The sequence below is a fragment of the Poecile atricapillus genome, chromosome W, assembly GCF_030490865.1.
Source record: "Poecile atricapillus isolate bPoeAtr1 chromosome W, bPoeAtr1.hap1, whole genome shotgun sequence".
Classification (NCBI taxonomy): domain Eukaryota; kingdom Metazoa; phylum Chordata; class Aves; order Passeriformes; family Paridae; genus Poecile; species Poecile atricapillus.
In genome coordinates, this window is record NC_081288.1 from 85,414,912 (window position 1) to 85,428,571 (window position 13,660).

Sequence of the window (13,660 nt, forward strand, 5' to 3'; positions counted from 1 at the left end):
TCGAACCCCAATTTTTGCATTATGAAACTCCAAGCTGTTGTAGAAATCATAACCAATGAAACAGCTGGAGCTATGGAATTAATAGCCAGTCAGTGATGCAAAGCCACAGCTGAAATATATCAAAATAAGCTGGCTTTAGACTATTTATTGGCTAAAAGAGGGGGTGTTCTGTGAGAAAATTAATACATAAGATTGTTGTTTTCAATGACAATAAAAATGCCGTTCTAGATATCGCCAAGGATATCAGAAAAATGGCCCATGTGCCAGTCCAAAAATGAAAATCAGTAATGACCACTAACTGGTGGGATAATGTATCGGGGATAGAGTAGTAGAAAAAGCTAAATTTCTTCCCCTTGTAGCAGTGCTACAGCTGGTTTAATATTTCTTCCTTGTTTAATCCCCTGTTTAATTTGGCTAATCACCAAAGTAGTGCAAGGCATGCAAATAGTAGAAATGCCTACAGACTCAAAATTGGCTACATCTGGAACGGCACAAAAAAATCATTGTATTAAGAAAACAAAATAATGTGAAAGATCCGTTGGAAGAAGCTAAATTGATTTGTGAAAAAAAAAATGAACGAGTGCTAGAAGCTAGAAAACAAGAATTATTGCTCAAGCCAAATGATTTATAAAAAAAGAAGAGGAGGGGTTTGTTATAAATTATATTGTGATATTGGCTTTCGCAGGTATTAAGATGAATATTGTATGCTAAATACTTTTTAGCTATGTATGTACTTTTTTTCTTGCTAACAAGTTTTAAGCTTAAAAGAATTTCCTAGGTACAAAGCAAGGAAACCCCAGAGGGCAAAGACAGTGGGGCCCAAGCTGCTTATCAAGAGAACAATAGAGCCCAAACTGTTATCAGCAGAAGATATGAAGCCCAGCTGCCCTCAGAGGAAGGATGAGGGGCCCGGACTGTTATCAATACTGACCATTTGCAGAAGAAAGGAAACCAGACTCAAAATAATGGTGGTCAGCAAAAATAATGATGACCAGCAGAAATAATGATTGTCAGCAAAAATAAAATCTATACATATCATGTTCTAAATAGGTGGAACCAGGGAGGGGACATGCTTTGAATATGCATTAAACCTTCACAGCAGGAGGGGATAAAAAGAGTGTTCCCAAGATACCAGGGGTGTTCCTGGCAACCCGCCAGGGCACCCGGCCGTTTTAACCCTTTGCTTTATTTCCTTTGTCTCCTAATTGTCTTTTTGTTTATATTAAACTTTTTATAATTTATTAAGTGAATCTCATTTTTAATATCCCTGCATCACCTAAGCCTGCTTAGAAACCATCTTCCTGCATCACCATGACCTAAAGAGGACTGGAAAGGACTGACCCCCCTAGACAACGAGCCAGAACAACAGGCCTCCTGGCTACTCTCATGAGGACAGAAGCCTCAGCTCTGCAGCATGTGCTGCAAAGCTGAATTGTGCCTCCTCCTTGGAGCTGCCAGTGTGGGAACGGCCGTGGTGCAAGCAACCCCTTGGGCCCCCCCCCGCCCCAAGAGCTGAATCGTAATAAAGGCATCAAACAGGGGTCTTGTCTCCTGGCCAATTTCTTTCATTATCACTAGGTTCTGATGGCCTGCATGGCTCGAGTAAAATCTTGTTTCATTTCGAAGATATCTCAGCCCCTCTGCAGGACTCAAATGACACAAGTTCCCCTCCCTTCTTCTGTGAAGGGGTCCAATCCTCCATAAGGAGCCAACATACCTCAGTCAAAAGAAAGAGTAACTGTGATAAATGTGGCATTGGATAAAAATTCGTGAAGGAGAATAAAGAAATATATGTTATATTTATAATAATGTAAAGATATAAAATGTAGTATGATCTAAAGATTCCTTCCCGAGTCAAGCAGTAACGATCCACTCAGGCGGTAACGATCCACAACGACGCTTATCAGCCCGAGATAAAGAGCAGGACACGAGCAATCAAGTCAGACAATGAGAGTAGCCCGACTGAGATATCCATCTGCTTTCGCACCGGACCTGGACACTCCACCCCAGGAGTCCACCCAAAAGATGCAATCAGAAGGCACCCAGGACCATTCGCATGTGAAAGGACTCTGCCCAGTTGACTATTGACTCAGCTCCACGGATCCGGGAAATCTATTCAACCGCACATCTAGACTCTTTGTTGGACAGTGAGTACTCCGGGTTTTGCCTCAGGATACGAAAATCCCTATAAAAACCCCCGGACTTCGTGGATTTGGGAAAATCTGTACCTCTGGGTATAGACCCCTGTCCACCCGGCGCTGCGCTGATTTATTTTATTGTGGTTTTTTCTCTCGTTGCTTGTGATTGAAATTGTTTTATAATAAATTGCTTTTTATATTAACCTTATTTTGCTACCCCGTTTATAACAGTAACCAACTGGGCAAAAATGAGCTCCTGTTTTGTGAAAGACTCTTAACCAGTTTAAAAGCAACCTCTTTAGTTTAATGAGATTATGTCCTCTATTGCATGTCTGAGCACAACTCTTACTACCACTGAAAAGGTTTCCCTCTCCCCACAAGAGTTTTTCTTAAGCAGGTATGTATGTTAGCCTTCCGTCACACAAGCTGTGTACTGCATGTAAGTACTTACATCTGTGGAAGCTCAAAGCTGAATGCATATTCATGCCTTCCTGAATGAATGGTGTAAAGGCCTTCTTCAGAATTGTCATCATCTAGAAGGGAAAAACCCAATATGCTATTCCACCTGTGAACATTTTACATAGCATAATATATTATATAGGTTTATTTTCCAGAATAAGAGGGATTTATACATTCTTTACAATACTAAGAATACAGTGTCTCAGAAACAAGTCTCTCCAGTCCATTTGTATTAACTGCTAGATGTATCGCTGCAGAACTTTTAAGGTTAGGTGAGATTCCAAGATTCGCCTGACATAAAAGCAGAAGTTAACTTGTTTTAATTTATGATCTTGATTCCAAGTACTGACATAGTTGTAACTGCTGCCATTTCAAGGTCTGCCCGAAAGATCTGTAATGGAAACTGTTTTCCAATATGACTTCTAGTTAAAATGAAATAGAGCTCTCTAATAGTATTAAGTGATCTTAGTATTGTCTGCTACATTAATCGATTACACGTAGTAATTCAGCTTCCTCCTATCACCTGCCTAGCAAGTGTCCAAAAATTGTTTTTTTTAAAGAGTGCGCAAGCACCGCCTAGAAAGTACCAAACAAATTCAGGGGCACGAGAAGTGGCAAGCTGCCCAATTAATGTTGTTAAGAGCTAATGTATCAAAAATTCAAAGTTTAGCTTGATTTTGCTTGGATAGAAAAGACCCAAACATTTCCTAATTTCAATGAGAAAGCTGACCTTGTTTTATAGTCATGATTCCTTGTATTGCTTTAAATGCCCCAATAAATTTGTGGTTTGTTCCAATATAATTACCATGAACCCAGAAAAACCCCCGCTGATTCCAACAGAATAGAAAGTTATTTAGATAAAACAATTGAGCATTTCATATACAAAAGGGTTGGCATAATAAAGGCACATATAGTGGGATTACACAAAAGAGCCTTCCTGTTGTTAATAGTCTGAAGCATCATGAAGGAACAGTGCTACATTTTAAGATTTTTTTAGTTCCCACTGTTCTACAAAAGTGCTGATGCTCCAATTTCTTTAGTGCACCAGAAATGCTGAAACAAACCTATGCAAAAATATAAAACCCCTAGATCACTATTTACACAAATGCACCTGCAGCACGTAATGTCACTAAATAACGATCTTTGACACACTGAAAGAGCAAAGCAATGGGTATAATACTTTTTTGTTGTTGTTGTTAAGAAGCGCTTGGAGGGCTTTGTTTTTAATTAAAAATAATAGTGTTTTCCTTGAACATACATTTTTTCATCCTTTCTTTACTTCCTGTCAGATCAGCAGTCCCATTGAGCCTGAACAGCAGCAGCAGAATTATGGTAAGCAAATACTGAGCTGTCAGTCACAGACTAGGCTGGAGCAGGAGAGGACTGGCCTAAACAGGCACGAGCACATCCCCTGCCAACCACTCATATACATACAGTATACATTACACCCCGCTACATTTGCTCAGCAACTCTGCTCACAGTCTGGCCTGACTACCACAGAGGTAAGGAGAGAGGGGGAGGGCATGACCCATGCCTCACCGTCCGCTCTCCTCATACCACAGGGCCATGCTGCCGGCTTGTCCCGTGCAGACACCCCAATCCTGCACTTCTCTGAGGAGCATGTGCTGACCATTACTGAAAGGCAATTACAGATAGTGATGGCCAGGGGCGTGAGACAGGAGAGAGAACCGAGTGAGCGATGCAAGAGGCTGCAGGGCCGTGTGTCCCAACAGCCGCCCCTGCTCACAACTCCTTGCTGGCCCAGTGGATGTGCATGGCAGAAGCTTGAATACTTCTGTCTGTCTCCAGAGGTGAGCATTCCCAAGAAAGGCAGTGTGCCTTCTGGAGCCACTTCGCTCCGCCCCTCAGCACAAACACACTAGAGAGCGGGCAAAGGAGCTTCCCCCACGTCCCAGCCCACTACAATCAACGGCTGGCATCACCTTAGCAACAGGCTAACAAACCCCAGCAGGCCAATGACAAGGCAGGGACAGGGAGTGGTCTTCTAGACTATGCTAGGGTACAAGGCGTAGAGTTAAACTCCACTCTGCTGTGCAGCGAGTGTTCACAGTCCTGCCGCTGCAGCCAAGGGAAGGACAGTGGTGTCCCGGGACAACTGCTTAAGACTGTACGTGCTGCACATGCAGCACCAGTCTTGCTTCTGGTGTCGGAACGTGTCATATCTGTCCCTTCCCTGCCACCTTTTGTTCCCTTTCCAGACAAAACCAAGCACCTACTATCGAGGTCAGCATTTGGATCTACAGGCCACATACAAAGTCATTGCTGCTGCTTAAGCTGACAGACGCATAGGATCGCCTTTTTACTCGTAAGGATACATCCTGCTATGAATGACTCATGCATGCTTGAATGTTTCTGTCATCTGCAAGCCAGAGGTGAATGAATTTTTCACATGAGAGAATTATTCCTAAGGCAGCAGTATAAAGAACGCTTGAGCTAGAAAGACACCCCATGAGTGACCCGAGCTTGCTTGCATCACGGTAACATAATTAAAATCGATAGCAACTGCTATTTGCAGAGGATCTCTGCAGTAAATATACTTCAAATTAAAAAGCCAAAACAAAAACACACACACACACAAAAACCACACACCACCCCCCAAAAAAAGCCAAAACAACACACCAAAACACCCAACGAAATTATGTACTCAGTTTTAACATTTCCTCGTCCTAGGAATTGAGTCATCACCACCACCTGACGTGTGCAACCAATCTGCGGAGAGAAGGAATACTCCCTCCCTTCTTCCCAGGACTGGCCCCAAACAGGATTGAACCGCTTCTAACAAAGGGTAGAAACTTCAGAAATAACAAGCTTAGAGTCCCTTGTACTTTCACAACGTAACTATGCAAACAATAGATTAGCAAATTTAAGATCCACAATCCCACTCACAATGTAATACTCCATTTCCATACACAAAAATAAGGGAATTTGCAGGGCACTTTCCATTACTATAGGGGCTTAGCAGACTAGATTTTCACTGAATGCAGGTTCCAGAACTCCTCAGCTCAGAAGCGATGCTCCAATCATACAACCACGACCTCTTATTTGGCCTTTCAGACAGGTTTTTACATCTGGGCCCCCCACGTAGGAGTTGAATAAAAGAAATTAAAGTAATTTACAAGTATACTAGTTTAGAACAAAGGAAGAAATGGAAAATTACGGGTGCGGTGGTGATAGCACATCAAAGTAATCCACAGGAAATCTTTTATCTGCTAACAATGAATCAACCTTAAAAATAATTCTGCAAGTCAGACCTGTATCTGTTATGCGTCCAAAAAGTATAATGTTACATTTTAATTACACTTATGATTTGATAGGATGCTACCAAGAAAGTAATTTATTACATATCTGGTTTTGATTTAACGGCTATTTTCCCCATAGAGAAACAAATCACGCTAATATCACTAAGAAAAAAAAAAAACAAACAACAAAACAAAACAACGAAAAAACATTGTATATTTAAAAACACATATTAAAAACAATGCAAATCCTTATGAAAAGACTGTTAAAAGGCAGGTATTTTTTAAAAAAAGTCCTGTTTTCAGGTAATTTGAAAATGCACCTCAACATGTTTTTAAGTAAACGTTCAAATAATCAAAAATACAACCTAAGAATGCAACCAGCATTTCCTCATCTTTAGAAATAGGGAACGCTCTGAGACTGCATATTAAAAAGGGATAAACCAAGCAAAGATGCATATTTTTTTTCTGGAAATATGTCTGCATGTAGTGAATGAATAAGCGAAAAGCTTACCTCTTCCATGCCCAACTAGAACGTCCTTATGGTTAAAATACTCTATTTCTTCGGTGTAATTTTGTGTATAGGCAGTGTTGGATCCAGCATTTCTAGATTCGCTCCAACGTACTTTTGCATGTCCTCTTGCATGAATTTTAAGAGCTTTCACTCTAATTTCCCCAGTAACTTCAAAACTGATCCTTCCTGAGACTGTGTCCCCGCTAGAATACACGGGGATATTGCTGTTACTGAGACAGTCAAAGCTTATTGTCAAACTCTTCACCTTCCCCAGCACCATGATTTTTAACGGAGTGCATAAAAATATACTGTAAGGAAAACAAAAAAATAGTCAAGGTCTCATACAAAACGCGACCTTCGCTTTACACTGAACAACACCTCTGCTGCGTAAAGAGCCTGCCAACAAGATCAGCGTGTCCCCTACGAACACTTCATCGGAATGACTGTGAAGACAACGGCAGCCGCCCAACACTTGCGATATCCTTACAAAGGCAGCTGGACCGCACGCTGCCAGCTCACTTTAAGAACAGCTTTGTGAAAAAAAAAAAAAAAAAACAAAAAAACACCACCCCCGCGCATGCGCAAAGCGAGTCGTGGCGGCGGTTTCCTCCACCGCTTGCGTGTCTTTCCTGTCGCGTTCGTTTTTCTTGTGTTATTACTTCTGTCTGTCTCGTGCAGAGAGAGCACTCCCTGGTGGAGTCAGGGCTCTACTGCGAGTTCGCAGTACAGTATTGAGATACGTACTGAAGAACTGAGAGAAAAACGTCTGGGGGGCCGGGGTGGGGGTGGTGCGAGGGCTCCTTGTCAGGAGGGTCGTCTCGTCTCTTCTCGTCTCATCGCCTGGCACGGCTTGGGGATCCTGGCTGGCTGGTTGGGAGGTTGTCTCGGAAGAAGCTGGCAGCTGAAATCGGGCAGCAGTCGGTGGGCACCAGGCCCCGGATTCTGGCAGCCGGCGGCATGGGTTCTCCCCCTCAGCCAGGGGTTGCCTGGCTAACAGTAAAGATCGCAACGATTCTGTCGGGGAAATGCTCGGCACGTCGCTCAGTTACAGACGTTACCCAAAACTTTTGTTCGTGAAGCGGATAATCCTAAGCAAATTATAGACAGAGCCTCGGCAGGTGAGGGGGGCACGGCTGCCTTTGCCGGCCTCCCCCCCTCCTCTTGCAGCACCTGCCACATTAACTGAGGAGCGAGGGTACAAAAGTGTGGCATTATCAAAAGTAAACATCTAAACCTCTATCAATGTGAAGTTTTCTATTAGTAGCCCTAACTTGCCTATTTCCCACAACAACATCAGCAACAAACAAACCAGACACCAGACTAAGATTTATATTACGTACATTTAAAAGTATTAAAATAGAAAACTATTGCAGGTGCTGCAAGAGGAGGGGGGGAGGCCGGCAAAGGCAGCCGTGCCCCCCTCACCTGCCGAGGCTCTGTCTATAATTTGCTTAGGATTATCCGCTTCACGAACAAAAGTTTTGGGTAACGTCTGTAACTGAGCGACGTGCCGAGCATTTCCCCGACAGAATCGTTGCGATCTTTACTGTTAGCCAGGCAACCCCTGGCTGAGGGGGAGAACCCATGCCGCCGGCTGCCAGAATCCGGGGCCTGGTGCCCACCGACTGCTGCCCGATTTCAGCTGCCAGCTTCTTCCGAGACAACCTCCCAACCAGCCAGCCAGGATCCCCAAGCCGTGCCAGGCGATGAGACGAGAAGAGACGAGACGACCCTCCTGACAAGGAGCCCTCGCACCACCCCCACCCCGGCCCCCCAGACGTTTTTCTCTCAGTTCTTCAGTACGTATCTCAATACTGTACTGCGAACTCGCAGTAGAGCCCTGACTCCACCAGGGAGTGCTCTCTCTGCACGAGACAGACAGAAGTAATAACACAAGAAAAACGAACGCGACAGGAAAGACACGCAAGCGGTGGAGGAAACCGCCGCCACGACTCGCTTTGCGCATGCGCGGGGGTGGTGTTTTTTTTGTTTTTTTTTTTTTGGTTTTTTTTTTTTCACAAAGCTGTTCTTAAAGTGAGCTGGCAGCGTGCGGTCCAGCTGCCTTTGTAAGGATATCGCAAGTGTTGGGCGGCTGCCGTTGTCTTCACAGTCATTCCGATGAAGTGTTCGTAGGGGACACGCTGATCTTGTTGGCAGGCTCTTTACGCAGCAGAGGTGTTGTTCAGTGTAAAGCGAAGGTCGCGTTTTGTATGAGACCTTGACTATTTTTTTGTTTTCCTTACAGTATATTTTTATGCACTCCGTTAAAAATCATGGTGCTGGGGAAGGTGAAGAGTTTGACAATAAGCTTTGACTGTCTCAGTAACAGCAATATCCCCGTGTATTCTAGCGGGGACACAGTCTCAGGAAGGATCAGTTTTGAAGTTACTGGGGAAATTAGAGTGAAAGCTCTTAAAATTCATGCAAGAGGACATGCAAAAGTACGTTGGAGCGAATCTAGAAATGCTGGATCCAACACTGCCTATACACAAAATTACACCGAAGAAATAGAGTATTTTAACCATAAGGACGTTCTAGTTGGGCATGGAAGAGGTAAGCTTTTCGCTTATTCATTCACTACATGCAGACATATTTCCAGAAAAAAAATATGCATCTTTGCTTGGTTTATCCCTTTTTAATATGCAGTCTCAGAGCGTTCCCTATTTCTAAAGATGAGGAAATGCTGGTTGCATTCTTAGGTTGTATTTTTGATTATTTGAACGTTTACTTAAAAACATGTTGAGGTGCATTTTCAAATTACCTGAAAACAGGACTTTTTTTAAAAAATACCTGCCTTTTAACAGTCTTTTCATAAGGATTTGCATTGTTTTTAATATGTGTTTTTAAATATACAATGTTTTTTCGTTGTTTTGTTTTGTTGTTTGTTTTTTTTTTTTCTTAGTGATATTAGCGTGATTTGTTTCTCTATGGGGAAAATAGCCGTTAAATCAAAACCAGATATGTAATAAATTACTTTCTTGGTAGCATCCTATCAAATCATAAGTGTAATTAAAATGTAACATTATACTTTTTGGACGCATAACAGATACAGGTCTGACTTGCAGAATTATTTTTAAGGTTGATTCATTGTTAGCAGATAAAAGATTTCCTGTGGATTACTTTGATGTGCTATCACCACCGCACCCGTAATTTTCCATTTCTTCCTTTGTTCTAAACTAGTATACTTGTAAATTACTTTAATTTCTTTTATTCAACTCCTACGTGGGGGGCCCAGATGTAAAAACCTGTCTGAAAGGCCAAATAAGAGGTCGTGGTTGTATGATTGGAGCATCGCTTCTGAGCTGAGGAGTTCTGGAACCTGCATTCAGTGAAAATCTAGTCTGCTAAGCCCCTATAGTAATGGAAAGTGCCCTGCAAATTCCCTTATTTTTGTGTATGGAAATGGAGTATTACATTGTGAGTGGGATTGTGGATCTTAAATTTGCTAATCTATTGTTTGCATAGTTACGTTGTGAAAGTACAAGGGACTCTAAGCTTGTTATTTCTGAAGTTTCTACCCTTTGTTAGAAGCGGTTCAATCCTGTTTGGGGCCAGTCCTGGGAAGAAGGGAGGGAGTATTCCTTCTCTCCGCAGATTGGTTGCACACGTCAGGTGGTGGTGATGACTCAATTCCTAGGACGAGGAAATGTTAAAACTGAGTACATAATTTCGTTGGGTGTTTTGGTGTGTTGTTTTGGCTTTTTTTGGGGGGTGGTGTGTGGTTTTTGTGTGTGTGTGTGTTTTTGTTTTGGCTTTTTAATTTGAAGTATATTTACTGCAGAGATCCTCTGCAAATAGCAGTTGCTATCGATTTTAATTATGTTACCGTGATGCAAGCAAGCTCGGGTCACTCATGGGGTGTCTTTCTAGCTCAAGCGTTCTTTATACTGCTGCCTTAGGAATAATTCTCTCATGTGAAAAATTCATTCACCTCTGGCTTGCAGATGACAGAAACATTCAAGCATGCATGAGTCATTCATAGCAGGATGTATCCTTACGAGTAAAAAGGCGATCCTATGCGTCTGTCAGCTTAAGCAGCAGCAATGACTTTGTATGTGGCCTGTAGATCCAAATGCTGACCTCGATAGTAGGTGCTTGGTTTTGTCTGGAAAGGGAACAAAAGGTGGCAGGGAAGGGACAGATATGACACGTTCCGACACCAGAAGCAAGACTGGTGCTGCATGTGCAGCACGTACAGTCTTAAGCAGTTGTCCCGGGACACCACTGTCCTTCCCTTGGCTGCAGCGGCAGGACTGTGAACACTCGCTGCACAGCAGAGTGGAGTTTAACTCTACGCCTTGTACCCTAGCATAGTCTAGAAGACCACTCCCTGTCCCTGCCTTGTCATTGGCCTGCTGGGGTTTGTTAGCCTGTTGCTAAGGTGATGCCAGCCGTTGATTGTAGTGGGCTGGGACGTGGGGGAAGCTCCTTTGCCCGCTCTCTAGTGTGTTTGTGCTGAGGGGCGGAGCGAAGTGGCTCCAGAAGGCACACTGCCTTTCTTGGGAATGCTCACCTCTGGAGACAGACAGAAGTATTCAAGCTTCTGCCATGCACATCCACTGGGCCAGCAAGGAGTTGTGAGCAGGGGCGGCTGTTGGGACACACGGCCCTGCAGCCTCTTGCATCGCTCACTCGGTTCTCTCTCCTGTCTCACGCCCCTGGCCATCACTATCTGTAATTGCCTTTCAGTAATGGTCAGCACATGCTCCTCAGAGAAGTGCAGGATTGGGGTGTCTGCACGGGACAAGCCGGCAGCATGGCCCTGTGGTATGAGGAGAGCGGACGGTGAGGCATGGGTCATGCCCTCCCCCTCTCTCCTTACCTCTGTGGTAGTCAGGCCAGACTGTGAGCAGAGTTGCTGAGCAAATGTAGCGGGGTGTAATGTATACTGTATGTATATGAGTGGTTGGCAGGGGATGTGCTCGTGCCTGTTTAGGCCAGTCCTCTCCTGCTCCAGCCTAGTCTGTGACTGACAGCTCAGTATTTGCTTACCATAATTCTGCTGCTGCTGTTCAGGCTCAATGGGACTGCTGATCTGACAGGAAGTAAAGAAAGGATGAAAAAATGTATGTTCAAGGAAAACACTATTATTTTTAATTAAAAACAAAGCCCTCCAAGCGCTTCTTAACAACAACAACAAAAAAGTATTATACCCATTGCTTTGCTCTTTCAGTGTGTCAAAGATCGTTATTTAGTGACATTACGTGCTGCAGGTGCATTTGTGTAAATAGTGATCTAGGGGTTTTATATTTTTGCATAGGTTTGTTTCAGCATTTCTGGTGCACTAAAGAAATTGGAGCATCAGCACTTTTGTAGAACAGTGGGAACTAAAAAAATCTTAAAATGTAGCACTGTTCCTTCATGATGCTTCAGACTATTAACAACAGGAAGGCTCTTTTGTGTAATCCCACTATATGTGCCTTTATTATGCCAACCCTTTTGTATATGAAATGCTCAATTGTTTTATCTAAATAACTTTCTATTCTGTTGGAATCAGCGGGGGTTTTTCTGGGTTCATGGTAATTATATTGGAACAAACCACAAATTTATTGGGGCATTTAAAGCAATACAAGGAATCATGACTATAAAACAAGGTCAGCTTTCTCATTGAAATTAGGAAATGTTTGGGTCTTTTCTATCCAAGCAAAATCAAGCTAAACTTTGAATTTTTGATACATTAGCTCTTAACAACATTAATTGGGCAGCTTGCCACTTCTCGTGCCCCTGAATTTGTTTGGTACTTTCTAGGCGGTGCTTGCGCACTCTTTAAAAAAAACAATTTTTGGACACTTGCTAGGCAGGTGATAGGAGGAAGCTGAATTACTACGTGTAATCGATTAATGTAGCAGACAATACTAAGATCACTTAATACTATTAGAGAGCTCTATTTCATTTTAACTAGAAGTCATATTGGAAAACAGTTTCCATTACAGATCTTTCGGGCAGACCTTGAAATGGCAGCAGTTACAACTATGTCAGTACTTGGAATCAAGATCATAAATTAAAACAAGTTAACTTCTGCTTTTATGTCAGGCGAATCTTGGAATCTCACCTAACCTTAAAAGTTCTGCAGCGATACATCTAGCAGTTAATACAAATGGACTGGAGAGACTTGTTTCTGAGACACTGTATTCTTAGTATTGTAAAGAATGTATAAATCCCTCTTATTCTGGAAAATAAACCTATATAATATATTATGCTATGTAAAATGTTCACAGGTGGAATAGCATATTGGGTTTTTCCCTTCTAGATGATGACAATTCTGAAGAAGGCCTTTACACCATTCATTCAGGAAGGCATGAATATGCATTCAGCTTTGAGCTTCCACAGATGTAAGTACTTACATGCAGTACACAGCTTGTGTGACGGAAGGCTAACATACATACCTGCTTAAGAAAAACTCTTGTGGGGAGAGGGAAACCTTTTCAGTGGTAGTAAGAGTTGTGCTCAGACATGCAATAGAGGACATAATCTCATTAAACTAAAGAGGTTGCTTTTAAACTGGTTAAGAGTCTTTCACAAAACAGGAGCTCATTTTTGCCCAGTTGGTTACTGTTATAAACGGGGTAGCAAAATAAGGTTAATATAAAAAGCAATTTATTATAAAACAATTTCAATCACAAGCAACGAGAGAAAAAACCACAATAAAATAAATCAGCGCAGCGCCGGGTGGACAGGGGTCTATACCCAGAGGTACAGATTTTCCCAAATCCACGAAGTCCGGGGGTTTTTATAGGGATTTTCGTATCCTGAGGCAAAACCCGGAGTACTCACTGTCCAACAAAGAGTCTAGATGTGCGGTTGAATAGATTTCCCGGATCCGTGGAGCTGAGTCAATAGTCAACTGGGCAGAGTCCTTTCACATGCGAATGGTCCTGGGTGCCTTCTGATTGCATCTTTTGGGTGGACTCCTGGGGTGGAGTGTCCAGGTCCGGTGCGAAAGCAGATGGATATCTCAGTCGGGCTACTCTCATTGTCTGACTTGATTGCTCGTGTCCTGCTCTTTATCTCGGGCTGATAAGCGTCGTTGTGGATCGTTACCGCCTGAGTGGATCGTTACTGCTTGACTCGGGAAGGAATCTTTAGATCATACTACATTTTATATCTTTACATTATTATAAATATAACATATATTTCTTTATTCTCCTTCACGAATTTTTATCCAATGCCACATTTATCACAGTTACTCTTTCTTTTGACTGAGGTATGTTGGCTCCTTATGGAGGATTGGACCCCTTCACAGAAGAAGGGAGGGGAACTTGTGTCATTTGAGTCCTGCAGAGGGGCTGAGA

The 13,660-nt window shown here is 42.8% G+C and overlaps 1 protein-coding gene and 1 long non-coding RNA gene across 2 annotated transcripts in view; both read left to right on the forward strand.

The window, feature by feature from the left end:
- The window catches only part of LOC131592520 (uncharacterized), a 189,138-nt gene that overhangs the window by 89,752 nt on the left and 85,726 nt on the right, over positions 1-13,660 (forward strand). The gene's annotated exons all lie outside the window — the stretch shown is intronic.
- The window catches only part of LOC131592503 (arrestin domain-containing protein 3-like), a 44,784-nt gene continuing 39,505 nt past the window's right edge, over positions 8,382-13,660 (forward strand). Inside the window, exons 1-2 of the mRNA XM_058864054.1 lie at positions 8,382-8,921; positions 12,619-12,700. Of these exons, the coding sequence (XP_058720037.1) occupies positions 8,642-8,921; positions 12,619-12,700 (362 nt within the window). The 5' untranslated portion in view covers positions 8,382-8,641. The remainder of the gene's footprint in view (positions 8,922-12,618; positions 12,701-13,660) is intronic.